This window comes from Cherax quadricarinatus, chromosome 81 (assembly GCF_038502225.1).
Source record: "Cherax quadricarinatus isolate ZL_2023a chromosome 81, ASM3850222v1, whole genome shotgun sequence".
NCBI classification, from domain to species: Eukaryota; Metazoa; Arthropoda; class Malacostraca; order Decapoda; family Parastacidae; genus Cherax; species Cherax quadricarinatus.
The window spans coordinates 13,254,504-13,278,684 of NC_091372.1; the positions used below are offsets into that span (position 1 = coordinate 13,254,504).

At 38.1% G+C, this 24,181-nt stretch overlaps 1 protein-coding gene across 5 annotated transcripts in view; it reads right to left on the reverse strand.

Annotated features, from left to right (window-relative positions):
* LOC128699841 (protein-tyrosine sulfotransferase) overlaps positions 1 to 24,181 on the reverse strand; it is a 51,422-nt gene that overhangs the window by 20,868 nt on the left and 6,373 nt on the right. For 2 of the 5 annotated variants that reach the window (XM_053792623.2, XM_053792625.2), the window contains exons 2-5: positions 22,027 to 22,238; positions 10,771 to 10,902; positions 4,944 to 5,183; positions 2,155 to 2,349 (exon numbers count right to left, since the gene is read on the reverse strand). In XM_053792623.2, the coding sequence (XP_053648598.1) occupies positions 2,155 to 2,349; positions 4,944 to 5,183; positions 10,771 to 10,902; positions 22,027 to 22,224 (765 nt within the window). In that variant the 5' untranslated portion in view covers positions 22,225 to 22,238. Of the gene's footprint in view, positions 1 to 2,154; positions 2,350 to 4,943; positions 5,184 to 10,770; positions 10,903 to 22,026; positions 22,249 to 22,852; positions 22,927 to 24,181 lie in introns of those variants that run through there. The other 3 variants (XM_053792620.2, XM_053792624.2, XM_053792627.2) reach the window with 3 other exon arrangements.

Below are 24,181 nucleotides of genomic sequence, written 5' to 3' on the forward strand. Positions count from 1 at the left end.
TCCTATGTTTACTTTTCATTTCCTTCTTTACATACCCCACTAAACTTGCTCACCAACCTCTGCAGAATCTCCCAAAAGCAGTGTCATCAGCAAAAAGCAACTGTGACAACTCCCACTTTGTGTTAGATTCCTTATCTTTCAATCCGACACCTCTTGCCAACACCCAAGCAATCACTTCTCTTACAATCCCATCTATAAATATACAGGAGGGCCCCACTTATATGGCTGGTTAGGTTCCAGGCTACCGCCATAAAGTGGAAATCACCATAAAGCAAATCACACTTTTTTCACTTATAAATGCATATAAATGCTTCATAACATGTTTACACTATCGTATATTAAGTTAGCAATGGAACTAGGCATTAAAAATACAAAAAAAAAAAAAAAGTAAAATACTCATACACTACACTCATAACTTATCTTAACCCTTTCAGGGTTGAGATCCCTGATCTCAAATTTGCTCTCAGGGTGAGGAGGAGGGGGGATGAGGAGGAGGAGGAGAGAGGAGAAAGAAAAGAAAAGAAAAAGAAAAAAAAGAAAAAGAAAAAGAAAAAAAAGAAAAAGAAAAAAAGAAAAAGAAAAAGAAAGAAAACTTGTACCTTTTTCTGAAGGTAACAAAACCAAAAGTACAAAATGTAATAGAAACTTATGGAATTACACTTTCATAAGGTTAGCAGTCTCGGTTACATTTACTCATCGGTGATTTCACTCATTTTATGCCTTATTTTTGGCCAATTGCACTGTTCCAGTTGACTAAACTCAGTTATTTTGCTAGTATTCCTTCTATTCTGTTGATTGAGCACAAGAAACTGCCCATTCACCTATTTCAACTACCCAATAAAGTGATCAGAAAATGGTAATTTGGCGAATTCCACACAAAATAAAAAAATGTCACTTTAAATATATGGTCCAGAATAAACAATGTAGACATTCTTGGCACTAAAAAACATTTCCTCTGTTCCTTAGTCACATCTCCAGCCCCTCTTATATTACACTTGCTTTCCATTTTGAATTTCTATTCATACAAAAAATAGATTTGTTATGCAGACTACTGAATTATTGTAATAATTGTGTCAGTGCATTCCTAAATGAGTATCAGACTGGTAAGCTGAATGCACATTGGACAAGTGTACTCTGGAATATTGGCAAAAATTGAACACTGCCGCTACTTTGAGCTCAATTTCAAGCTACTTTCAGTTCTGAAACTAATCAAAATCATCTCTGTTTCTGTAATATATCTTCCATTCTATCAAATGAGACCATGAAACCGAGAATACAACCATAAAAACCATACGAAAATACACCTCAGTCACTGTTTTACACTAAAATCAGTTAGTTTTTTTGTCTCATTCTGCACTGCATGCTGCAGCAATTTTTTTTTTATATTGTGCACACTGACCACGCAGATCCATTCTCTCGTATAGAGGCCTACCAGCTTTCTCCCACAAGATTGGAAGCCACTAGAATTTTGGCATAGTTTTACGGGACCGACCGTTCTATGGGTTAAACCCATAGAACAATGGCATGGACCCTCAAAGGGTTAAACCAAAAACACTAATTTTTTTTTTCTCATTATGCACTGTATGCTGCAGGATTTTTTTTATATAGTGCACTCTTACTGCATAGACCCATTCTCTCATATCTAGGCCCATATTTACTGCTCACAGCTTATCTGAGTGAGCTGCGCTCATGACTCTGTACTATGGGACCAACAATGGTTGCAAAGCCATTATATAATGGGCCGACACTGAGAGGGTTAATGAAACAAAATATATGAAAAACCATATTGAAAACTCTCAAATCTTGGGATGTAATACATATAACATAAAAGAAAATATTCTCCAAAGACAATGAACCTCCATCTTTTCTGTAATGTAATGTAATGATATTTTGTGGTGTGCTGTATTACAACCTAATTCTCTTGACTCTTACATAATCTCTTCTCATTCCTACACAATTTAACTTTACCTATTTTGTCCTGTTGGCAAATATTTGTAATAAACCTTTTTACAGTTTTTACTATTAGTCACACTTACAACTTTTATTAACTCTGCGCTGGTATTGCCCTGATTAGCTCTTTTGATTCCTTTCGTCAAACTCTGCATAATGCTGCAATCTTGACTTGCATCCTTATAATCAGTAGGATACACTAACCTTACGTGATATAATGGAATGAACTGTTGCCCTGCCGTCTCGCACCATGAAAAGAAATTTTGCATTGGGAAACAATTTAGAAAGATATGTGGCAGATTTCAGAGTGAACGGATCTTTGTTACATAAACGAGATGCTGGTTGTCCATGGTTAACCACTATGTCCAGGATGAATGAGGCGATGGCTTCATCCAACACCTGAAAAACGTTAGATTTATTTACATTTTATCATGCTAATATCCAGTGGAAACATGCTATTCAATGCAGTCATATTTTGTAAAGCCATACTTGAATGAGTCAAAAATTGGCTATTTGTAATGATACTCAAAATAAATAAGCAGTGATTTTCTCTTATCAGCCAAAACCATAAAAAATGTAAAAATAAATTTTCCTATAAGACAAATCCAGAGAACCATACTTTATTCTGATAAGATATCCAGGGATTGGCAAGTAACTCATCAATGATTTTTTTATATAATTATACAGTATCAAAACTGTACAAAATTGTTGGGAAATAATGACTTATAGTGCAAAAATTTATTAGATGATTGCAGATAACATTTGTCTAGGATCACACTAGATGCATTACAACAATTACAAATCTCCCATTCTGTAAGACTGAATGTTATGATGAACTAACAATTTCCACTAATACTTTAATCCTATACCACATTTAACCTCCAACAGAATAGTTTGAGAATGTTGGCACTAAATAAAAAAAAAAAAAAAAATTCAGTGATGTGATTAAAAAAAATTCCCATCATTATTTACTGACATATGAAGATGTGAAGTGGAACGTCGGTGACCAGCTGATGGCAATATCAGCAGACCTTTCATATATCTATCCACCAACAAGTTCACTTGAAAATATCTAAACACAGTCACTTCTTCCATACTCCCTACTTCCAATCTGATATTCTATCTTTCATTGCCAAACTTGTTGGTTACACTCATCACCTTAAGTTTCCTATATTCACTTTTAATTTCCTTCCTTTGTAGCTGTGTTTTATTAGATATAAGGCATCAATGCATCCATATACAATTACATTATCATTGTTTTTCAATTTCAAGACCTATAAAAAATTTGGTTGCCTTTTTTGGGGTCAAATGACCATAACCCTATACAGGTCTCCCTCAACATTCACGTTTTCAACTTTCACGGGCTTCACACATTCGCGAATTCCCAACCACCAAATTCCCAGCCACCAAATTCCCAGCCGCCAAATCATATTTAAGTTTCCCGCCACCTGCGAGTCCCTACTACCCTCCCTCCGACCCCCGCAACTGGCAGCCAGCCCTCCCACCACTCAGTGTGGTGAGTGTTTTGTTTGTTCATTATTTGCTATTAAACTACAGTATAAATAATGTAAACCCATTCATGACTGCATATTGGAATGGCTATTCGGACAGGTATTAGACGGTGACATCATGTGTTTACTCTTGAACACTGCAAAGAATTAAACATTTCTGCTACAGCTAATAATAACAATAGTAATAATAATAATAATAATAATAATAATAATAATAATCATAATAATAATAATAATAATAATAATAATAAATATGATATAATTGAAGAAGGAAATTGTACAAAAATACGAGGGAGTGGTTGACACATCGTCAGTGTGACTTTGTTTATGCTGGAGTGAACATTAGTCTCCCTGCTCTTCCAAACATTTCACAATAATTCATTGTGTTTGGTGCTTGTAGATTGAGTGTGACTGGAGTGGTAGAGGCAGTGATTGAGGCAATGGTATTTAATAACATACATGTTAATAATAATACATGTTATTAATAATATGTACTATTATTATCTATAACATATATGTTATTAAATACATACATGTTAATAATAATACATGTTATTAATAATAACATGTACTAGTATTATTTATAACATATATGTTATTAAATACCACTGCCTCAACCGCTGAATTATTGTGAAATGTTTGGAAGAGCAGGGAGACTAATGTCCACTCCAGCATAAACAAAGTCACACTGACGATGTGTCAACCACTCCCTCGTATTTTTGTACAATTTCCTACTTCAATTATATCGTATTTATTATTATTGTTATTATTATTATTATTACTATTGTTATTATTAGCAATAGCAGAAATGTTCGATTCTTTGCTGTGTTCAAGAGTAAACACATGATGTCACCATCTAATACCTTTCCTAATAGCCATTCCAATATGCAGTCATGAATGGGTTTACATTATTTATTCTGTAGTTTAATAGCAAATAATGAACAAACAAAACACTCACCACACTGAGTGGTGGGAGGGCTGGCTGCCAGTTGCGGGGGTCGGAGGGAGGGTAGTAGGGACTCACAGTGGTAGAGGCATTGGTGGAGGCAGTGGTGGAGTCTGTGGTATTTAATAACATACATGTTATTAACATACATGTTATTAAATAACATACGTTATTAAAGCATAACATGTATATATTTAGTACAATTTACGACGTTTTCATGTATTTTATGATTATTCATGGTTCAACAAGTTAAGGAAGCAGTATTGTAATATATTTCCCTACAATATATTGGGGCACCAAACATTCACGGTTTTTCAACATTCGCGAGGCTCTTGATCCCCTAACCCTCGCGAATGTTGAGGGAGACCTGTATTCTTCAGTTCATTTTAGAAGATTTATTTTTATTAGATGCCATTTTCAAGAACCTAACTCCCATGTTAATCAACAGTCAACTAAATATGCACTTAATTATCTACAAATTTTGAGCCATTATTTTGTTTGAGTTTCAATAATCATACAAACCCACTTGAACTAACCTCATCTGTAACACCTGCTTCTTGTAACCGTAATGATTCCTTGGCCGATCTTTTCCACTGTTGTCGCATTTGAAGTATCCGAGGCACTACTCTAGTCTCCTCTCCACACCTTATGTCAGGATGGGCATCAAGCATGGCACGTGCAAGTGTAGTGCCAGAGCGTGGCATCCCTCCAATGAAGATCATTGGCTCATTCCGGTCATAATTATGCAAAGCTCCTGTATTATCTGACGTCATGTGCTGTTGGCAAACATCAAAAGTACAGTATGTACTACAGTATAGTCAAAATATTTTTTTTTAAAGAAATGTATTGCATTTAATTGTATGGGTGTGTCACAAAGCTATGGATTTTTTTTAACACACCAACCATCTCCCACCAAGACAGAGTGACCCAAAAAACAATCTTAAAATAACTTTACCACTCACTCCATCACTGTTTTGCCAGAGACATGCCACATACTACAGCTCAGATGCCCCTCCAAACTGCAATATCCCCACCCCTCCTACACAGTGCAGGCACTGTACCTCCTACCTCTAGGACTCAAGCCCAGCTAACCAGTTTCCCTGAATCCCTCCAAGTTACCTTGCTTATACTCCAACAGCACATCATCATAAAAACCACTTGCCTCCACTCACTCCTATCTGACATGCTCACATGTACTCGTAGGATGTCCAAGGTCCTTGCACCTTCAACCCCAACCCTGCCTTCCCTCCGCTACAGATTTATACACCCCTCTAAGTAATCGTATTTTTCTCCACCCTCTCTAATGTCCAAACCATCTCAATAACCCCTCTGCAGTCCTCTAGACAACACTTTTAGTAACCCCTCACCTTATCTTCAAACTACAAATTCTCTGCATATTATTTATATCATATATTGCCCTCAGACACACCTCTGCTGCCTCCTCCTCACTGCAATATTTATAATCCATGCTTCACACCCATATAAGAGTGTTAGTACCATTGTACTCTGATAAATTCCCCCCATTACATCCACAGATAATGTTCTTTGTTTCCAAAGATGATGCCTCAATGCACCACCCACTTTTTCCCTCCTGTTAATTCTATAGTTCACCTCATCTTTCATAAACTGTTCACTGACAAGTCCACTCCCAAATATCTCCTTTACACTTCCTCAACCTCTCTCTCTCTCTTACTCAGTCTCCATATACTCCACCCTCCTTATATCACTTATGCTTTGTAAAAACCTCTCATGCTAACTTTTTTTCCCTTACCACCTCCTTTACCTCATCCTTCCACCAATTGCTCCTCTTCACTCCTGCATCCACTCTCCTATATCCACAAACTTTTGCTACACACACTAACACTACATATTTAAATCTACCAAATATCTCTACAATTTCCCCCTCATTACCTATACTCTCTCTAGCACATTTTTCTTCCAGCAGTTGCTGATAACTTACTTTAACTTCCTCCTCCTATAATTTATAAACTCACCTCTCTCTTAATCACTGACAACATTTTCCTTGTACCGTATCTACCTCTTACTTTCACTGTAGCTACAACTAAATAATGATCTGATATATCAATTGCCCCTCTAAAAGCATGCACATCCAGAAGTCTACCCACTAAACTTTTATATACTAATTTTTTTTTTTAACAAGTCGGCCGTCTCCCACCGAGGCAGGGTGACCCAAAAAGAAAGAAAATCCCCAAAAACAAAATACTTTCATCATTCAACACTTTCACCTCACTCGCACATAATCACTGTTTTTGCAGAGGTGCTCAGAATACAACAGTTTAGAAGCATATACGTACATATAAAGATACACAACATATCCCTCCAAACTGCCAATATCCCAAACCCCTCCTTTAAAGTGCAGGCACTGTACTTCTTATTTCCAGGACTCAAGTCTGGCTATATAAAAATAACTGGTTTCCCTGAATCCCTTCACTAAATATTACCCTGCTCACACTCCAGCAGCTCGTCAGGTCCCAAATACCATTCGTCTCCATTCACTCCTATCTAACACGCTCATGCACGCTTGCTGGAAGTCCAAGCCCCTCACCCACAACACCTCCTTTACCCCCTCCCTCCAACCTTTTCAAGGACGACCCTTACCCCGCCTTCCTTCCCCTACAGATTTATATGCTCTCCATGTCATTCTACTTTGATCCATTCTCTCTAAATGACCAAACCACCTCAACAGCCCCTCTTCAGACTAATACTTTTATTTATTAACTCCACACCTTCTCCTAATTTCCACACTCCAAATTTTCTGCATAATATTTACACCACACATTGCCCTTAAACAGGACATCTCCACTGACTCCAACTGTCTCCTAGCTACAGCATTTACAACCCAAGCTTCATACCCATCTAAGAGTGTTGGTACCAGTATACTTTCATACATTCCCTTCTTTGCCTCCATAGCTAAAATTTTTTGTCTCCACATATACCTCAATGCGCCACTCACCTGTTTTCCTTCATCAATTCTATGATTAACATCATCCTTCATAAATCCATCCACTGACACGTCAACTCCCAAATATCTGAAAACATTAACTTCTTCCATACTCCTCCTCTTCAATTTGATATCCAATTTTTCTTTATCTAAATCATTTGATACCCTCATCACCTTACTATTTTCTATGTTCACTTTCAACTTTCTACCTTTACACACACACTCAATTTTTCTTCAGAATCTCCCTTAAGCACAGTATCATCAGTAAAAAGTAACTATCAATTCCCATTTTGTATTTGATTCCCCATAATTTAATCCCACCCCTCTCCCGAACACCCTAGCATTTACTTCTTTTACAACCCCATCAATAAACATATTAAACAACCATGGTGACATTACACATCCCTGTCTAAGACCTACTTTTACCGGGAAGTAGTCTCCCTCTCTTCTTCATACCCTAACCTGAGCTTCACTATCCTCATAAAAATTCATTTACAGCATTTAGTAACTTACCACCTATTCCATATACTTGCAACATCTGCCACATTGCTCCCCTATCCACTCTATCATATGCCTTTTCTAAATCCATAAATGCAATAAAAACTTCCCTACCTTTATCTAAATACTGTTCACATATATGCTTCAATGCAAACACTTGATCTGCACATCCCCTACCCATTCTAAAACCTCCTTGCTTATCTGCAATCCTACATTCTGTTTTACCTCTAATTCTTTCAATAATAACCATACCATACACTTTTCCTGGTATACTCAGTAAACTAATTCCTCTATAATTTTTACAATCTCTTTTGTCCCCCTTCCCTTTATATAAAGGAATTATACATGCTCTCTGCCAATCCCTAGGTACCTTCCCTTCTTTCATACATTTTCTTTCTTTCAACACACCGGCCGTATCCCACCGAGGTGGGGTGGCCCAAAAGGAAAAACGAAAGCTTCTCCTTTTGCATTTAGTAATATATACAGAAGGGGTTACTAGCCCCTTGCTCCCGGCATTTTAGTCGCCTCTTACAACACGCATGGCTTACAGAGGAAGAATTCTGTTCCACTTCCCCATGGAGAGAACAGGAAATAAACAAGAACTAGTAAGAAAATAGAAGAAAACCCTGAGGGATGTGCACATATATACACCTACCATCCGACTTACGACCGAGTTCGGTTCCGAGAAACCGGTCGTAAGTCGAAATGGTCCTAAGTTGAACTTTACTACTGAATATCATTTATTAAACATTTATTATTACATTTATTAAACAAAAATACCAACCACTCTAACACTATAAAAACCCCTGCTTTTAACATTTCTGTCATGATCCCATCAATTCCAGCTGCTTTACTCCCTTTCATTCTACATAATGCCTCACGTACCTCCCTCACACTCCCATCCTGCTCTTCCTCACTCCTAAAAGATGGCATACCTAACTGGCCAATGCATGAAATTACCGCCTCCCTTTCTTCGTCGACATTTAAAAGTTCCTCAAAATATTCCCACCATCTACCTAATACCTTCATCTCCCCATCTACCAACTCCCCTACTCTGTTTGTAACTGACAAATCCATTCGTTCCCTAGGCTTTCTTAACTTGTTTAACTCACTCCAAAATTTTTTCTTATTTTCATTAAAATTTCTTGACAGTGCCTCTCCCACTCTATCATCTGCTTTCCTTTTGCACTCTCTCACCACTCTCTTCACCTTTCTTTTACTCTTCATATACTCTGCTCTTCTTATAACACTTCTGCTTTGTAAAAACCTCTCATAAGCTAACTTTTTCTCTTTTATCACACCCTTTACTTCATCATTCCACCAATCACTCCTCTTTCCACCTGCCCCCACCCTCCTATAACCACAAACTTCTGCCCCACATTCTAATACTACATTTTTAAAACTTTTCCAACCCTCTTCAACCCCCCCCCCCCACTACTCATACTTGCACCAGCCCACCTTTCTGCCAATAGTTTCTTATATCCTCCTCCCTTAGTTTATACACTTTCACCTCTCTCTTACTTGTTGCCATTTTCCTCTTTTCCCTTCTATCTCTTACTCTAACTATTGCTACAACTAAATAATGATCCGACATATCAGTTGCCCCTCTACAAACATGTACATCCAGGAGCCTACCCATCAACCTTTTATCCACCAATACATAATCTAACTACTTTCATTACGTGCTATATCATACCTTGTATATTTATTTATCCTCTTTTTCATAAAATATGTATTACTTATTACCAAACCTCTTTCTTCACAGGGATAAATGAAAATGGGGAGCCTTTAAGGCTCCTCATTTTCATTTACCCCTGGCACCCCAAATTTACCTACTACTCATTCCACATTTTTACCCGATTTAGCATTGAAATCCCCAACCACAAGTACTGTCACACTTGGTTCAAAACTCCCCATGCATTCACTCATTTCCCAAAATCTCTCTCTCTCCTCTACACTTCTCTCTTCTCCAGGGTGCATATACACTTATTATAACCCACTTTTCACATCCAACCTTTATTTTACTCCACATAATCCTTGTATTAATACATTTATACTCCCTCTTTTCCTGTCATAGCTTATCCTTCAACATTATTGCTACTCCTTTAGCTCTAGCTCTATTTGAAACCCCTGACCTAATTCCATTTATTTCTCTCCACTGAAACTCTCCCACCCCCTTCAGCTTTGTTTCACTTAAGGCCAGGACATCCAGCTTCTTCTCATTCATAACATCCATAATCACCTCTTTCTTGTCATTCCCACAAAATCCATGCACATTCAGACATCCCACTTTGACAATTTTCTTCTTATTCTTTTTAGTAACCATTACAGAAAAAGGGGTTACCAGCCCATTGTTCCCGGCATACGGCTTACGGAGGAAAGATTCTTATTCCACTTCCCCATGGATATAAAAGGAAAAGTAATAAGAACAAGATCTATTAAGATAAAATCAAAGAAAACTCAGACGAGTGTGTATAAATAAACATGTACAAGTATGTGTAGTGTGACCTAAGTGTAAGTAGAAGTAGCAAGATGTACCTGTAATCTTGCATATTTATAAGACAGACAAAAGACACCAGCAATCCTACCATCATGTAAAACAATTACAGGCTTTCGTTGTACACTCACTTGGCAGGACGGTAGTACCTCCTTGGGTGGTTGCTGTCTACCAACCTACAACCTACTAATACGTAATATAATAAACTGCTGTCATTAAGCCCTATATCATATCTTGTGTACTTATTTATCCTCTTTTATAATGAATATGTATTACCTGTTATCAAACCTCTTTCTATACAAAGTTCAATGAAAAGCCCCCTTTTGACCCTGGCACCCAAACTTACCTACTACACCCTCTAAAACAGTTTCTCCTACTTCAGCATTTAGGTTAGCAATTGTTATACCTTTCTAAATGGTCGTTGCACTGCATCTTGGCAGGGATGATGGGCACGATAAATAAGAACCAACATGACTGCCCCTACGACAGCGTGGGGCAGGTATCGGCGCACCATTCTCCACATCACAACATCACACTTCTGTAATGAAGTTATAGGAAATTACTAAGCAAAAAAAAAAAATAAATAAATAATCTCACAAATACAGTATATAAAACACAAGCTTTCACACTCAAGAGAGGATACCTTCATGCTACCTAAGACTTTTGCTCCACTGAGCTGAAGATCTACTCTCCCTTCCCTTAGATTGAATCCAATTATCATAGCTATGCTGTATGATTCCTACAAGTTAATGCTTTCCCATGATTATAATGAAAATTTACTTAGTTACAGGAGGGCCCCATTTTACAGTTTCTTTAACCCTTTGACTGTCACGGCTGTATATATACGTCTTACGAGGTACCGTGTTTGATGTATATATACTCATAAATTCTAGCGGCTTCAAATCAAGAAGGAGAAAGATGGTAGGCCCACATGTGAGAGAATGGGTCTGTGTGGTCAGTGTGCACCATATAAAAAAAATCCTGCAGCACGCAGTGCATAATGAGAAAAAAAGAACTCCGACCGTTTTTTTTAATTAAAATGCCGACTTTGTGGTCTATTTTCGTATAGTATTTATGGTTGTATTCTCATTTTCTTGGTCTCATATGATAGAATGGAAAACATATTATAGAAATAGAGGTGATTTTGACCAATTTTACTACAAAAAGAACCTGGAAATGGATCTCAAAGTAGGGGAAATGTTTGATTTTTGCCGATGGTCAAAAGTAAACAAATAATGTCATTGTCCAATAAATGTCCAACTAGCCATTCTAATATGCAGTCATGAATGGGTTGATGTTATTTATACAATCATTACAGTATTGCAGTAGTCTGCATAATAGTAAATCTTCTATTTTTTGTTTGAATAAAAATTCAAAATAGAAAGCAAGAGTAATATCAGAGGGGCCTGGAGACATGACTGATGAACAAAGAAAATGTTATTTTAGAGCCAGGAATGTCTGCATTGTTCATTCTGGACCTTATTTTGAAATTGTCATATTTTTTAGTTTTTGTGAAATTGGCCAAATTGCAAATTTCTGACCACGTTATTGGGTAGTCGGTTTGTAATTCAACCTACTTTGCACACATTTCCTTAATCTCTTTTTTCAATTCCATACTAATTTTTGCCCTTTTTACCACAGGGATGGCACTAGAAGCTTTCTTGGGGTCCAAGGTGACTTATTTTGCAGTTACAAGCACTAAAAACACTGGGATAATGTGAAATGTATCGAATGTATGCGTAGATGCGACTGCACTGGCTGGCTTGTAAACAATGGTGCTGAGGCGACACGTGGGACGCGTCCCGGACGAATCACGTAAGGCGAGTTTTTTATCGTGAGGTGAGGCAAAAATTTTGCGTTCAAATGCTTTGTATGGCGGATTTAACGTAACGCAATGCATTCGTAAGGTGGGGGTCCACTGTATACGTTTGGACCGTTTATGGGTTAACAGTGTAGCAAGTAAGTTAAGCAAGTAAGCGATAGAAAAACGACACAAAAGTAACTCTCCAATGTTGTTGGATGTGTGTACATCTGCTGAACATATGCTGGCCTGCTATCTTCCACTACCCTAAACCTCTGCCAGCATCTTCTCCATCAAACTAACTAATTAAACTAACATCTCCAAGGTAAGTGTAAATATAAAAGTGTAAGCATAAAAGTAAATATATTAAGTGTACATATAAAAGGACCCCAATGGAAATACAAAAGTCACTCTGACTTTTTTTTGGGTTATCCTAGGTACTTTACACTTATGCTGCTATGTATGATAATCTATGTAACTGCATGTGTGTATACCTGAATAAACTTACTTATTTATAAATTAAAATGTAAATATTTCTTATTTATGATTTAAATAAATATTTCTTATTTATAAATTAAAATGTAAATATTTCTTATTTATAAAATACATACATTGTTTAAGTGTGATGGTGGTGCTGGTAAAATCCTCCAATGCCACCAACACGGCTTCTCTCAGTGGCGGCCCTTAAACCCATCAACACTTACACCATTTACTCCTCTTATACATTATGATATAATTTATTCATTCTAGAATATATATCATGTTTCTATGTTATTATTGTTTATAATGTCATATTAGATGAACTGTGATAGATAAATAAGCCATATAGAGATGATATTAGCGTCACACTGAAGCATAATAAACTTGTCTTCCTCTTGCCTCCTATGTGCCTGTCATACACCAACAAGTAGAGTCAGTAAAGACTTCATTGTTTTCTGTATGTATATTTATATTTAATCTTTAAAAAAAAATATTTTTTGTTAATACTTTTGGCTGTCTGAAACGGATTAATTGGATTTCCATTATTTCTTATGGGGAAAATTAATTCGACTAACAGCTAGCTCTCTGGAATGGATTAATATCGTATACTGGGGGTCCACTGTACTTGGGAGTTGACGTGTCGGCGGATAGATTTATGAAGGATGAGGTTAATCGTAGAACTGATGAGGGAGAAAAGGTGAGTGGTGCGTTGAGGTATACGTGGAGACAAAAAAACGTTATCTATGGAGGCAAAGAAGGGAAATTTATGAAAGTATAGTAGTACCAACACTCTTATATGGGTGTGAAGCTTGGGTTATGAATGCAGCAGGGAGGAGGCGGTTGGAGGCAGTGGAGATGTCCTGTCTAGGGGTAGTGTGTGGTGCAAATAATTATACAGAAAATTCGGATTGTGGAAATTAGGAGAAGGTGTGGAGTTAATAAAAGTATTAGTCAGAGGGCTGAAGAGGGGTTGTTGAGGTGGTTTGGTCATTTAGAGAGAATGGATCAAAGTAGAACGACATGGAGAGCATATAAATCTGTAGGGGAAGGAAGGCGGGATAGTGGTTGTCCTCGAAAAGGTTGGAAGGAAGGGGTAAGGGAGGTTTTGTGGGCGAGGGGCTTGGACTTCCAGCAAGCTTGCGTGAGCATGTTAGATAGGAGTGAATGGAGACAAATGGTATTTGGTGCCTGACGAGCTGTTGGAGTGTGAGCAGGGTAATATTTAGTGAAGGAATTCAGGGAAACCGGTTATTTTAATATAGCCGGACTTGAGTCCTGGAAATGGGAAGTACAATGCCTGCACTTTAAAGGAGGGGTTTGGGATATTGGCAGTTTGGAGGGATATGTTGTGTATCTTTATATGTATGTATATGCTTCTAAGCTGTTGTATTCTGGGCACCTCTGCAAAAACAGTGATTATGTGTGAGTGAGGTGAAAGTGTTGAATGATGATGAAAGTATTTTCTTTTTGGGGATTTTCTTTCTTTTTGGGTCACCCTGCCTCAGTGGGAGATGGCAGACTTGAGAAAAAAAAAATGTACAATCACTGGACACTTTCCTAGAACTGCTGCAGCTTGTGGAATTCTTTGAAACAAGGGTGTATGCACAATGGTGTTTTACACTCCTCACACATAAAATGAGTGTCTGCATTTTTGTGGGTATTTTGTGGTATGTGCACAGACATAACACCTCTTCTGAGCATTTTTCTTGAAAGCAGTAGCAGGCAGTGGTATGGGGTAGTGATCACCAGGCCTCAGACATGAGGGCATGTGTTGATAATTGCAAGTGTTGTTCCTTGGTATGTACTTGAATATTATTTGTCTGATAACTGACAAACAAAATTCACCTTATTTGGGTTTGTTGTTGGTCTTCAACTTATACATATAAGCATTCAGCATGGAAATGTCAAGAAGATGGAAAAAGAGTTTTATGTACCACTCATAGCTCTTGTGAACACAATCGGCAAACTCAATCTGCATGTCACATTTGTCCACTAACCGCATATTGAGGTTGTAATCCATCACAGCTGCAGGTTTTACGATGGGTTCATTGGTCTCTCTATTCTGCTTGCCACTGTCTACCATTTCGTGTCGGTGAACTGATGTCAACAGTGTGACATTACGTTTGTCATGCCACCGAAATGCCATGATGTCATTGGCAGCAAACACCTGAACATCACCTCTACGAGTGCCAGTGTCGAACCTAGGCATATGCTTAAGATTTCCACGCACTGTGCCACACACATCTGTCGTGTTCACTCGCAAGAAATCACTGAGTAAAGGGCTTGTGTACCAGTTGTCAGTATATAAAATATGCCCCTTACCAAGATATGGTTCCATCATTGATTTAACCACATCACCAGAGATACCCAGTACCTTCCTGGTATCTTGCAATGTTTTACTGCCACTGTACACAATTACATCCAAAACCAGACCACTTTTGCAATCACACAGTACAAATAACTTTATACCAAAGCGTTGCCTCTTGCTTGGTATGTAATACTTGAATGAGAGTCTGCCTTTGAACAAAATGAAAGACTCATCAATAACAAGCTTCCTGAAGGGATAAAAATACATACAGCACTTTTGTTTCAGGTACATAAACACATTTCTGATCTTATATAACCTGTTGCTTCTGTCAGGCCTTGTTTTGTCTGAAATGTGGAGCATACGTAACAGTAGCACAAATCTATTCACTGGTATAATGTCACTGAAAGCTGGGGTTGAAATCAGGCGGTTTGTCAGCCAGCATGTGTTAACACTGTGCTTATACACATGTGGCATAAGCATTATTGTGGCAAAGAACAGATACATCTCTGCCACAGTTGTGTCCTTCCACTGGTGTAGGCATGATCTTGGTGAAAGAATTGTGTTTGCCATGGTGTACTCTAAGTATGTATTGCTTTCCCTGACAATAATGTCCATCAGGGGTTCATCAAAGAATAAGTGAAAGCATTCCAGTTCAGTAGCACTGTTCACAAGTGTACATGATAGCCGTATTCCACTTTGTGTTTCATCAAAGTCATGGGGATTGGGAACAAAACTGTCACCTTGCTACCAATCCCAGATGCAGTCTGCTGGTGGGTTCTGGATATTGAAAGGTGGTTGTGGTTGTGCAAGTTGTGGTTGTGGATGTTGTGGGAGTGTGGGGTTGGTTGAGGCTAGTTGTGGTTGTGCCGAGTTAGTGTCAGTAGTAGCGTGGCCTGCTGCTGGTGCCACATGACTCGTGCCACCACTATTATCACCACCTGCTGCCTCACTCACATCATTCATGCCCATTGTAACAATATTGTCATCTTCACTATCAGTTCATGGTGTAAGGCCACGGGATGTACTCCGAGATTTACTCCTTTCCCTTGGAAAAACACATGACACACTACCAGAACGCATACTACGTCATATATACTGCTGCTTCACTGGAGAACATTCACCCTCACTGTCGCAACTAGAACTGCTTTCAATAGCTTTGAAATCACTATCACTACCACTTTCACTGCTCCGAGTCTTGTACACAAGCAAATAGTTTCCTCTTTCATCCTGGTACAGATGAACGTGAATGAGATGGCCCAGCACCAGACGTGGAAGGTTGACGGTTGTCTGGATTTTCATCACTAATTACATTATCCTGGGTACTGCTTTCGGTCACGCCCACTCCAAAACCATGAAATTCACTTTCACTGGTACTTTCATCACTGTTAGAGCTATCATTTGGGAACAAAAGACCTCCAATCTGCCGAGGAGTGAGGTACTTCTTACCGCGAGGCATGGTGAAAATGGACTACCAAGATGGCATTCCTACAATGCACCATTGAGTCCTCGATTTTTTTCACAGGGCGCACACTGTTACGGCCCCCTGCCAAACTAGCGGTTAAATAGTTAACCTGCCGGCCGGCAGTACCACTGGGTACGTCATCAAACCCAATGTGGGGACTGCTGAGCCGGCCTCAGAGCATTAAGTACCTGATCGCCTAATGGTACACATCTAAGCAGTAGGTACCTGGACACCTAATGGTACATGTCTACTGGCCTTAGAGCAGTATGTACCTGAACACCTCAGGGTATGCACCTAAGCAGTAGGTACCTGAACACCTAAGGGTACATATCTACTGGCTTCAGCAACATTAAGTACCTGAACTCCTCGAGGTACGCATCTAAGCAGTAGGTACCTGACCACCTAATGGTACACATCTACTGGCTTTAGAAACATTAAGTACCTGAGTGCCTCACGGTGCGCATCTAAGCAGTAGGTACCTGACCACCTAATCGTACACATCTACTGGCTTTAGAAACATTAAGTACCTGAGTGCCTCACAGTGCGCATCTAAGCAGTAGGTACCTGACCACCTAATGGTACACATCTACTGGCTTTAGAAACATTAAGTACCTGAGTGCCTCTCAGTGCGCATCTAAGCAGTAGGTACCTGACCACCTAATGGTACACATCTACTGGCTTTAGAAACATTAAGTACCTGAGCACCTCACGGTACGCATCTACGCAGTAGGTACCTGAACACCTAATCGTACCCATCTACTGGCGTTAGAAGAACCACTCACCGCAGCTCACTGAGTCTGTTGGCCTCAGTTACTTGACGGCCGCATTCAGTGAGCTTGCAGCATGGTGTTCGGCTAGCGGTGTGTCAACCGGCTTTGGAGAGGATTTACTGGACTACTGGTGATGTCTGTGGACTCACCGCCTACGCTTGTCAACTGTGGGCCGGAGTCATCTGATGCTGTTTAGTGGGACATTACATGAAGAAAAGGTTGGAGTGTTACACTGAACTGGGCCAGGACCGTAGTGTGACACTTAAGGAAGTATGATGGAGTGGAACACTGAGATATGCACAGGACCGTAGTGGAACACTGAGACGAAAAGGGTGTCGTGTGACACTGAAGATGGCCTGGTTGTAGTGTACACTGAATAGTCATGTGACTGGCCTCGACAAAGACGCTATGCGGGTAGTGTGACGCAGAGACAAGGGTGTCAAGTGTGACACGGTTGCGAAAGTGTATATTACACGGAGAAAAGGGTGTCAAAGTGACACAGTGGAGAAAGAGCGTCACAACTCGAATAAGTGTCGTGAGAAACAGTTGATTGTAATATATTATTTTAAATGTTACTTAATTATTATTTTAGCATAGATATATATAGATATATAGTGCCACAGTAGTGTCAAGAAAGTTGTACCCTGTGTAGGGTCACGAATTATTAATTATTATTTTAGTAAATGCTAATTATAATTTATTATTGTAACATGTATATATTATCAGATGTTAGTTCAAATACCTCTAGACCAAAGAAAGTTGATTTTTATATAATATTAAAGATTAATTGATTTTAATGTGTGTATTTATGTATCCCGAACTCTTTATTACAAAAGGAGTAAATCTTACAATCTTTAAAAAATACTTTTTTTTGTAATACACACCGACCACTCAGACCCATTCTCTCTCGTGTAGGCCTACCAGCTTTCTTCCGCTTGATTTGAAGCCACTAGAATTTATGCGTATAAATACGTCAAACACGGTGGCTCGTAAGACATATATATACGTCTGAAACAGTCAAAGGGTTAATCTTATTCATATATACTCCAGGCAAGGAAAATCTATGATAACTGAAAAAGTGAGGTTTTGTTAGGAAAGACTGCTAAATTTAGTGTTAATGCCCAAGTGAGAGTCTTGTTCTATTTTAAATTTGTATTTTTATATTACTAGTTTATACCTAGTTGTACTTTAGTTCATTCCAGCACAACACATAGACAACATCAACTTCATTATGTGTAGTAGTGACTATACTCTATATGACCAAAATACTCTAGCTATATACTTATCCAAGCTTCCCACCACTACAGATATCAGTACTAGAACTCAACACATAACTCAGGATATAAATAACCATAATTTAAACCTAGAAGATGATTGATCACGTTGACCCTGATCTAAACCTCCATAATCTGACACCCAATCAAAACCTATTGGAAAGTAACTGCCTTTATTACACAGCATCACAAGCCAGCACTATCCTAAACAATGCTAAAAGCCTATCAGTACTTAACTACAACATCAGGTCCTTAAGCAAACACTACGATGACCTCCTGGCACTCCTTGAGTCACTAAAGACACCCTTCTCCTGCATTATTCTTACTGAGACCTGGCTTAAGCAGGACACAATAGATATCTACCCTCTACCAGGATACACAGCAATTCACAACTGCAGACCAAACCAAGTTGGGGGTGGTATTGCAATCTATTACTCTAACCAATTATCTTGTATTAGCACCACTTGCTTTAGTGATGAATATGGGGAATACATTTTTGCTAATTTTACTGTAAAAAACCTTAAGACACCTATAACAATCGGTGCCATTTACTGGATACCTCACACAAACATCCCAAATTTCAGTGAGAAATTAAAGTCACTAATAACAAACAGACAAATGAATAAGCACCACCTTCTCTTAGCTGGAGACTTCAACATCAACCTTGGCTTACTAGATGATCAGCCTGTAACTGATTTCATCAACAATATGAACAACACACTTCTCATACCAACAATAACTAAACCAACCAGGCTCACTGAGACAAGTGCAACCATAATAGGCCACATATGGACCAATATACTAGCCCCCCTTATATCAGGGATAATCACAGATAGCACTACAGACCACTACCCTACTTTCCTCCTGACAAACATTAATAAACCACCACTTGAATACAACAGTCTAAATGAGACTCCATGACGAGGCCTCAATAAGGAAGTTCACAACTGACCTAGAGATTGTTGACTGGCCTACAGAATTCTCCAAGGCCAATGGTATTGATGACTGGACAGACATTTTTCTTAACAAATTACTTAGACTATACAACAAACTTTGTCCTATAAAAACGAAACAGATCACAAACGGCTTGGTTGCCCATGGCTAACCAGCACCATTCTGAAATCCACTGACAAGAAACACCAATATGAAAAGCAATATAGACAGGGCTTAATACACAAAGATATTCTTAAACACTATTCATCAGTTCTCACCAAAGTAATAAAGAAAGCCAAACAAATATACTACTCCAGTAGATTCACAGACACTAGAGGAGATATAAAAAAGACCTGGAAAACACTCTCTCAGATTCTAGGGACCCACAAACTGAAAAAAACCAAGAATATTGTCCTAACTAAACCTAATGAAACACCACTACATCCCACTGACACAGCTAACAAGATAAACGACTTCTTCTCAACCATAGGATCTAATCTCGCCAATAAAATCCCACATACTAATGCCCATGCCGGGGACTACCTAGATGGGAATTTCCCAAATTCCTTCTATCTTGCACCAACTGAGCCCTTGGAAGTCACCGAGATTATAAAGTCACTTAAAAACAACTCAGGGAATCTGTCTAATGTCCCACCATTACTGTACAAGCGAGCGGCCCATATCCTTTCGCATGCTATTTCATTACTTTTTAACAAGTCACTAGAAACTAGCACCTTCCCGAAACTACTCAAGATGGCAAGGGTTACACCAATACATAAAGGTGGTGACCCTACAGACTTAAACAACTATAGGCCAATATCAAACTTACCATTGCTATCCAAAATCTTTGAGAAACTCGTGCACAGGAGACTATACATGTATTCATTTATAACAGCACAAAACATACTCAACCCCTGCCAATTTGGATTTAGGAAAAATAAAAGCACTAATGATGCAATCATAAAAATGCTAGATCTGCTTTACACAGCATTGGAAAATAAGGAATATCCACTAGGAATTTTTATTGACCTAAGAAAAGCTTTTGACACAGTAGACCACGACAGCCTACTCCACAAACTTGACCATTACGGTATAAGAGGCCATGCGCTTGCTTATTTCAAATCTTACCTTACTAATAGATATCAGTATGTTACCATTAAAGACACAGCATCAACAACTTGGCCACTTGATACTGGAGTTCCGCAGGGAAGTGTTCTTGGTCCCCTGCTCTTCTTCATATACATCAATGATCTTCCAAACGTATCCCAACACCTGAAACCCATTCTCTTTGCTGACGACACGACTTATGTCATCTCTCACCCTAATCTTGCCACCCTCAACACCATTGTTAACGAGGAGCTGATCAAAATATCGACTTGGATGACAGCCAATAAACTTACGCTTAACACTGACAAAACCTACTATATTATGTTTGGTAGCAGAGCAGGAGATGCACAAATTAACATTAAGATCGACAACACTCTAATTACCAGACATAATGAGGTCAAATTCCTAGGCCTATACCTTGACAACAACCTGAATTTCAGCACCCATATCCAACACATAACCAAAAAAGTATTCAAAACAGTTGGGATCCTCTCCAAGATACGATACTACGTGCCGCAAAATGCCCTCTCACACTATACCACTTACTTATTTATCCATACCTCACCTATGCTATTTGTGCTTGGGGATCAACTGCAGCAACACACCTAAAGCCAATAATAACCCAACAAAAAGCTGCAGTAAGAATAATCACTAAATCCCATCCCTGGCAACACACCCCCCCCACTCTTCATAGATCTAAACTTACTCCCTGTTCAGTACATCCACACTTACTACTGTGCAATCTACATCTACAGGATCTTAAACTCCAATATCAACCTTGACCTAAAACGCTTTCTTGATAGTTGTGACAGAACCCACAGGCATAACACCAGACACAAACATCTCTACGACATTCCCCATGTCCGACTAAACCTTTACAAAAATTCAATGTATATGTCAAAGGCCCTAAAATCTGGAACACCCTACCTGAGAACTCTAGAACTGCAGACACATTCATCACCTTCAAAACTACCATTAGAAAACATCTTATCTCCCTGATAAACCCCATCAACTAACTACACGAATACCACCTGGTGGTTCACACTTACACTCACTCACCCATTTGACCATAAACAGAAATATTAATCTCAATCTTAAAATAATGAATCCTATGATACTCCAATACTGAAACTATGTACTGTGCCAAAACAAAAGCATTCACATTGCTAAACTCACAAACTAGTATTTAGTCACTTAGCCATAATACCAACTTACCTCATAATCTGTAATATTTTAAAATAAAGAATTAAACTAAGTCTGCCCGAAATGCCTAGCCATGCTAGGCGTTCTAGTGGTACACTCTGTAATCATTATTTAACTACATGTAAACCACACAACAACCAAATTCTGTAAATTCAACATTGTAATCTTTATAGAGAATAAACTTTGAATTGAATTTGAATTTGAAGTTAACTATGAAGGCAAGAACATTTGCTCATGATCTTCAGAAGATTACCACCACAATAAAACTGTGAATTTTATAATTCTGTTCCTTTAAAAAATGCAACAAGGTGGTCATGCACTCACCCAAGACACGACGTACCGTACAAGCTGGTGTGGGAGGGAACACGAGGTAAGTCCAGACACCAGCCACCACCACCACCCAGCCCACACCCCGTCCAGACAAGAAGACCCTTCCCTCCTGCTGGTGACCTCAACTGATGTTATTCCCAATGACAACAATGAGGATGGAGGCTTACATCCGCCAAGCCTTGCCCTCATCATCACATGTGCCACATCTGTAAGAAGCTATCATTACATGTCACACACCTGTATACATGTCCTTGTCCAACAACTGAAGTGTTAAGGGGTGGAGGGACATTTTTTTTTTGTTTGTTTTTGTTGTTGGTCCAATTTCAAATATAACTTTATCCTGTGATTTAAAAAGCAGTTTGCATCCTACACACTTCTTTGTATTGACTTCTTGTTGCAAAGTTACAAGATATTGCAAAATTGTATTTATCATAAAACCTTCCATGGCCCACAAAATTGGTAAGATGTACAATGTTCTAGTCAACATCAGATGAAAGATAAAGAGTTAGATTATCTAAATTTCAAAGTTTTTTGCGAGAAATGTCAATAGATTGCATTATAAAAAATTTTGAAAATTTTTTTAGGAGTTTTTTGGGAGAATAAGAGTCAATAAAAATGAAATGGTAAAACATATTGCAAAGCACATCTGAAGATTAATAGAACCATCATTTATCAATATTGTGTGGAAAAAATCATGACACTCCTATTATTACTCTTTGAAAAAAAATAAAACAAATGTCAATAACTTATTCCTGAGTTATTCAAATTTTTTTCTATAAAACTATGAACATAGCATGCCAAATATGAGCATGTTGCATACCCCTATCATTGCTGACAACCCAGAGGCAACTAAGCAGCAACGACTCCGTGCTCTTCACTTTAGTCCTCACAGAACTTGCCATGTTGAGTATTTAGAATGAAACAATCATAACAATAGTAATTTTTGGATAAAAAAAAACCAATAAAAACACTAATTGCCAACATGTCCTCTTGATGACAGCAAAAACAAAAATTATATTTTTGAAAAAGATACTTAGAAATATGATAGAAACAAGCTGATTGCATCAACATGTTGCCAGAATTTTGCACTATTTTTTGTAGAAAACCTTAATTTCCATAATTTTTTAACTTCAATTTTACAATCTTAAAAACAAAATGCCTCGGCCTTTTGTGGATATATCAAGTGGATATATCAAGGTCTTCAAAATCAACATTAAAAATTTAATTTATAATATAATTAGTCATAGGTGTGGTAAAATGTAGAGATAATAAAAGTAATATTTTTAACAGTCAATATTAAGCTCAAAATTTCAGGCAAGATTTAAGCTAAGACAGAAATATAAATAAAACTAGTCAAATGTGTATACGTATATACTGGTGTATACTAGTCAAATGTGTATATGTATTTGTAGCAAAAATAAAAAAAAAAAAAACTAGGTTTTGGCAAATGCAGTCAGTCACACGAAAGCAAGCTACTTTTCTTTTACGAAACTATACTTATACAGTGGAACCTCTACTTGTGAGCGCATCCACGTGCGAGTTTTTCCAAATACAAGCAGATGACAGGTTGATTTTTTTGCTTTAAATATGCGAGCAAAATTTCCATAAGCGAACAGACCTCAAGGCAGGTTCCTTGACGCTGGTGAGGGGCACTTGCTCTTGATCTAGGGAATTGTATCTCATTTGTTTGTTGGACTATCTTACTGAAACTTGGGCAATGTATGATGGAAAGATGCTTCTTAATGTACACCAAAAATGAAAGAAATCTAAGCATAAATAATGGAGTTCACTTCTCAGCAATTAACCACCCCTGAGCGGTATTTTCGTATGGTTTTTATGGTTGTATTCTCGTTTTTTTAGTCTCATTTGACAGAATGGAAGATACATTACAGATATAGATATGATTTTGATTGTTTCACGATGCAAAGTACCTTGAAATTGAGCTCAATGTAGGAGAAATGTTCGATTGTTTTGGCTATGTTCAAGAGTAAACAAATGTCAATCCCAATATGCAGTCGTGAATGAGTTGACATTTATACAATTATTGCAATAAGGCATAACAGTAAATTTTATATTTTCTGTGTGAATAAAAATTACAAATTATTTATACAGTGGACCCCCGGTTAACGATATTTTTTCACTCCAGAAG